This window comes from Monodon monoceros, unplaced genomic scaffold (assembly GCF_005190385.1).
Source record: "Monodon monoceros isolate NGI ecotype Baffin Bay Population unplaced genomic scaffold, NGI_Narwhal_1 Super_Scaffold_1, whole genome shotgun sequence".
Taxonomy (NCBI): Eukaryota; Metazoa; Chordata; class Mammalia; order Artiodactyla; family Monodontidae; genus Monodon; species Monodon monoceros.
Window position 1 is genome coordinate 62,878,483 of NW_021703765.1, and position 5,128 is coordinate 62,883,610.

At 49.2% G+C, this 5,128-nt stretch overlaps 1 gene segment (V, D, J or C); it reads right to left on the bottom strand.

The window, feature by feature from the left end:
• Positions 1–4,246: 4,246 nt before the first annotated feature.
• On the bottom strand, positions 4,247–4,907 carry LOC114900661. The segment is given in 2 exon segments: positions 4,247–4,719; positions 4,823–4,907. Coding segments are annotated over 2 exon segments (504 nt in total).
• Positions 4,908–5,128: the final 221 nt, after the last annotated feature.

Here is a 5,128-nt window from a genome sequence, read left to right on the forward strand (position 1 = left end):
TTGTCACCTGCCTCCCCAGGTGACTCAGACCCACCCCTGCAGGGTCTGTAATCTTGTCTCAGCATGACCTTGTCTCAGGGACTGTGACCTTGAGGAGATCTCAGCCCAGGGCAGGGGAACCTACACGATGAATGACCCCACCCCCATAGGTACACTGATGGGAAATATGGGCCCATGAGATGAAGCTGAATTCTCAAAAGCGTTCGAAAAAAGGAATAATGTAAGAAGGAGTTAGAGCCCGCCAGGATGGAGGGAGCCCTATTGGAAAATGAAGGAAGATGCCAGGGTGTGCAGGGCTGGGAGGGGGGGCTGGGTCTGAGTTCACCTCAGGGCCCAGCCGCAGGGACCTCTCCTCAGGCAGGTCTGTCTGCCACGTGGTGCAAGGGAGGATTGTCCTCTGTCCTCAGCGGGAGGTCCTCCCCCCAGAGCTGGCCCCTCCCTGAGGTCAGACACCTGTGTCCAGATGCTGGACACATTGTGTTTTCTAGACAGAGAATCAGGGCTGACTGGTGTTTCCCAAGATTGTCACTTTCTCAGTATCTGAAATGTCTAGTTCCTGATTACGAGGAAAGTTGACAATTGGTGTAGTTGTTCTTTGCATTCCACGGTTTATGCTCCTGCCTCTGGGCACAGGGCCCCGGGGGTGATGCAGAAGGAGCTCCAGGTCCCCACAGAACAGATTCCTGCTTCTTTCCTGGGTACTGTGGAGGGGACCCAGGTGTGATGGCGCTTGGTGTGTGTGTGTGTGTGTGTCTGTCTGCATTTGTGTGGGGCTGTGTGTGTGTTTCTTCACAGAGACAGAGCACATCCTGCGACAGAACATAACCCGGACCTGATGGTGAGATGTTGGGTTTCCCTTGGATCCAGGGCCTGAACTCAGGCGCAGGAATACATGTAGGATCTGTGCGCATCAGAGTTACCCCACAGCCTGAGACTAATGTCCTTAGAGAGACCTGCCCACAGGACTCGCCCTTGGTTTGCGTCTTGTGATTAGATTTCAGGAAGGTTTAGGCTATTCCCCACGAAGAATGACCCCCTGAGTCTCCACTCTCCTGCAACCTTATGGTTTATTCTGAAGCCCTGACCTGCTCCCCAGCGGGAATCTGGAATTTCGGTCGATGCCAGGCACAGGGTGCCTAGGAGACCAGCCTCCAGTAAGAGTCTTGTGGGTCTGAGGAGGCTCCCTGGGGGACAATTCACACACGTTGTCGCCATTTAACTGTGGTGATGAAGCCCGACCTTGGAAAAGGTTTCCTGGAAGTTTATGTTCGTTTCCTCAGATTTCACCTCATCCACCAAGCCCTTTGCTGGTTTTTCTTGGTCTCCCTTCACTGAAGGAACTCACAGCCATTAGGACACCTCTCTACTGAGTCTTGTGGGTCTTCTTAAGGACTAAAGTAGTTGCCTGTGGTCTTGGGGACACTCGACACAGGACGATCTGAGAAAACAAGCAGCAAACCCAGGGTCTAGGGTTTCCCTCCGTCTCCTGCCGTCTGCACCCGGGGGGTAAAAGTCATCATGGGAATCAGGGTCTGCACTAAACTCCACCCCTCCGTGGGCAGCCCAGGACCACCCAGAGAAGCCGTAAGTCAGGAGCACTGGAAACTCCCCACACCTCCCCACTACCCTTGGAACAAGCTCCAGTGAGAGGATTATCAGGTCCACACTCGGAACTCCTGCTCTCCAGACTTTCAGTGTGAGCTCCTGTCTACACCCCTGTTGGTTTCTCTCTGTGGCTCCTTGATCCGAAGGCAGGGACCCCAGATGCGGCCACACTCCCCCCACACACACACACCAGGAAGCTGGTCTGGAGCCTCTGCCTTGTGGATTTTAAGAGCTGCCAGAGCTCCCACTCTGAGGGAGCCTCAGGCTGCCACCCAGCCTCCATGAGGAGGGAGCCCATATAGCAGGAGGGAATCCTTTACCAGTTAGCACGTGTTTTGTCCTCATTAGGGAGAAAATGCACAAATAGTCCAGATCTTCTTTCTCCACAACACAGGCTAATGTCCACTGCTTCCTTCTTGGTTTATCCTTTAAGTATGCCATACGTTTGCAGTGGGAAAATAACCAAAGCAAACCACCTGCAGAAAAGTTATTGTCTACCCACTTTTGATGGTGAATCCTTATTGGATTTCCCATGAGTCGTATTCTGCCTTGAACATATTACAAGAGCAAAGAGTATGGAGATTTTTTAAAAATTTAATCGAATTTTCAGAGATTCTTCATCTCTGCTCCAGAAAACGTAACCCATCGGATATCCCTTGACCCTTCATTCACTGTGAACTCTTAGGAAATTTCCTCTCTGTCCACCCCGCCCCCAAACCTGAGCAAGCGCTCCTGTTCCCACTTCCGGGATGTGGATAAAAAACAAGACACACCTTCAGTCCAGAGCAGGGTCCCACATGCTGTCTGGAATAATGTTTGGGCATCACATTGGACGGGGCACAAAATGGCAAGAGATGCTCTTGACTTGAGTCTGTTGCTTTGTTTCCCGAGATTTTCATTTCATTGAGATTCCGAGAATCAAAATATCATCTATGATAGAAAGTACCTTTTTTCTTACTCAACTATATGTTTCCAAACCCACCTAAAATATTGGGTCAAAACTTCTCCAGGAGTTTTCTCATCAGGCAGAAGGGTATCAATGATCCTCTAGATTCAGTGTGTATCCCATCGTGCTCTTTTGAAAACTCATCCATATCCTGCTCACAGTGACAGAGCTGTTAGTACCTGCAGTGAGGACGGCAGTGGGGAGGGGTCCGTGTGTGGACACAAGGTGACCTTTGCTCTGATTGTTAGGCACGAACACACACATCTGCCTACAGGTACCCACACTGGATTGTTTAAACTGCAAGCTCACGGTTACTATATTCAGGGGAATATTTGATATCACAGCTCACTCTACTTTGTAGAATGTGACTTCTGAACATGTGGAAAGCCATATTCAGGTCATTCTCATTAAAAGAAAAAGTCTTGCTTTGAAAAATGTAACACTGATTATAAATGCAGCTATATGTTTAACAGAAAAAAAGAAGAAAGAAATAACAGGACAGATGCAAAGGAGCAACGGCTGTTTCCATAATAATGGTGGAGGGTAGAAATCATCACAGAGGCTATTTCAGGAGAGTAAAAACACTGATTCCCGCACTGCACCTTTATTAGCAGCTATAATCCCAATGAAAGTAGAACTTCAAAATGAAGTTGGTCAGTATTTTCTACACTCTACTTGAGCTCTGATGATATAGATAGACAGACCAAAGATTCTGGTCATTTGTAAAATGCTGTGATAAAGACAAATGAATACACAGATTGAGACTAACATAGACGTGGAAAATAAGGGGCCTAATTGGTTGGGTTAAAAAAAATCAGGTTTCTCAGGAAGATGATTTAGACAAGAAAAGCGTGCCCAGGACCGGCATAGAGTGAGCCATATATGACGAGCCTTCCAAAGATAGAGGACCGATTGACACTTGAAAACAGCTCGATTGACACGTGACTCCAACTTTATGAGAGCCAGGAGCCAGGAGCACAATAGAGAGCTGCTGTCCAGTCCTGGATGCCTGAAAACACAGTTATCAAATGTTCCTCTTCACTTGTTACTGTGGGGATGATGTGTCCTGAGGAATCCAACCAACGTACTTTTTCGTCTAAACTATTGAATTTGGGATATCCCTGGCGGTCCAGAGGTTGAGACTTAGCACTTACATTGCAGGGGGTGAAGTTTCGATCCCTGGTCAGGGAACATAGATCCCACAAGCTGCGTGGCATGGCCGCAGAAAACACAACAACCACCAAAACAAAACATAAAAAAAAAATTTTTTTTTAACTACTGAATTCACATAATTTACATTTTAGTAATGTTTCCATTTGAAAACTGTCTTTCAGGTTCAAGAAAAATTTAATATTGAAGCCACAACACTCACACCTGTTTTTCAATGAATTCTCACAGGTGTTAGATGTGCTGGGATTCCACCTGGAAGCTGCATTGGCTCTTCATGGAAACATGTGACCTTGATATCACTGAGGAAGGGAGGACATACCCTCCAACCCACCCTCCATACTGGAGCCATGTTGCAAAGAGCCCATCGTATTGGGAGACTGTCTTCCTGTAGGGCTGTCCCTGGACAGGGTTCACAGATGCCAGGGCAGAGACAATTCTGAGACCCAGAGTGTGTTCCCAACCCTCCCTGGTTCAGCCCACTCAGATGCAGGTCAAAGAGCAGGGACAACAAACAGGAAAATCACACATTGTCCTTTGTCCTCATCCCTCTGCAGGGTCCTCACATCTCCTCTCAGCTGTAAATGCTTCAACCACAGATGCAAATGAGCAACCAGCAGAGTCACAGCAACGGGGAGCCTGTGAGCCAGGGCAGGATTTGGTCTCACTTCCCAATGAACTTGGACCACTGTGCACAGTGTTACCACTTCTAGCTGAGCTACAGTAATAATCGGCCTCGTCCTCAGCCTGGAGCCCAGAGATGGTCAGGGAGGCCGTGTTGCCAGACTTGGAGCCAGAGAAGCGATCAGGGATCCCTGAGGGCCGTTTATTGACATCATAAATCAGGGTTTTGGGGGCCATGCCTGGGAGCTGTTGGTACCAGCTGACATAGTTATATTTCCCTATGTCACTGCTGGTTCCAGCACAAGAGATGGTGACCGTCTGTCCCAGATTCCCGGACACTGAGGGAGGCTGAGTCAGGCCAGACTGGGCCCAGGATCCTGGAAAGAGGAGAAACACACTCTGGTCAGTTCTGTCACCCTGAGGACAAAGACACAAAGGATCAGCCAGATGTCCCTGGGGTCCCTTTCCTAGAGGCTTCACCTGTGTCCTGAGTGAGGAGGGTGACAAGGAGCAGAGCCCAGGCCATGGTGGAGACGCTCCAGACGCTGCCTTCTGAGCCCCCAGCCCTCAGTCTGCTCCCCCAAACCTCTCTTATCCCCTCTCCCTCAGAGGAGGGAGGGGCCTCCATGCAAATCTGCTTCCTGCACCTGCCCCTCCTCTCCCCATCTGCTCACCCCCTCTGACATGGTTTGTTCCAGATTCTTCTGCATCCCAGGACAGCAGAGATTATTGGAGACTAAACTCCTTCACATGGTGTGTGAGGACAGAACGAGTCCATGACAGGAT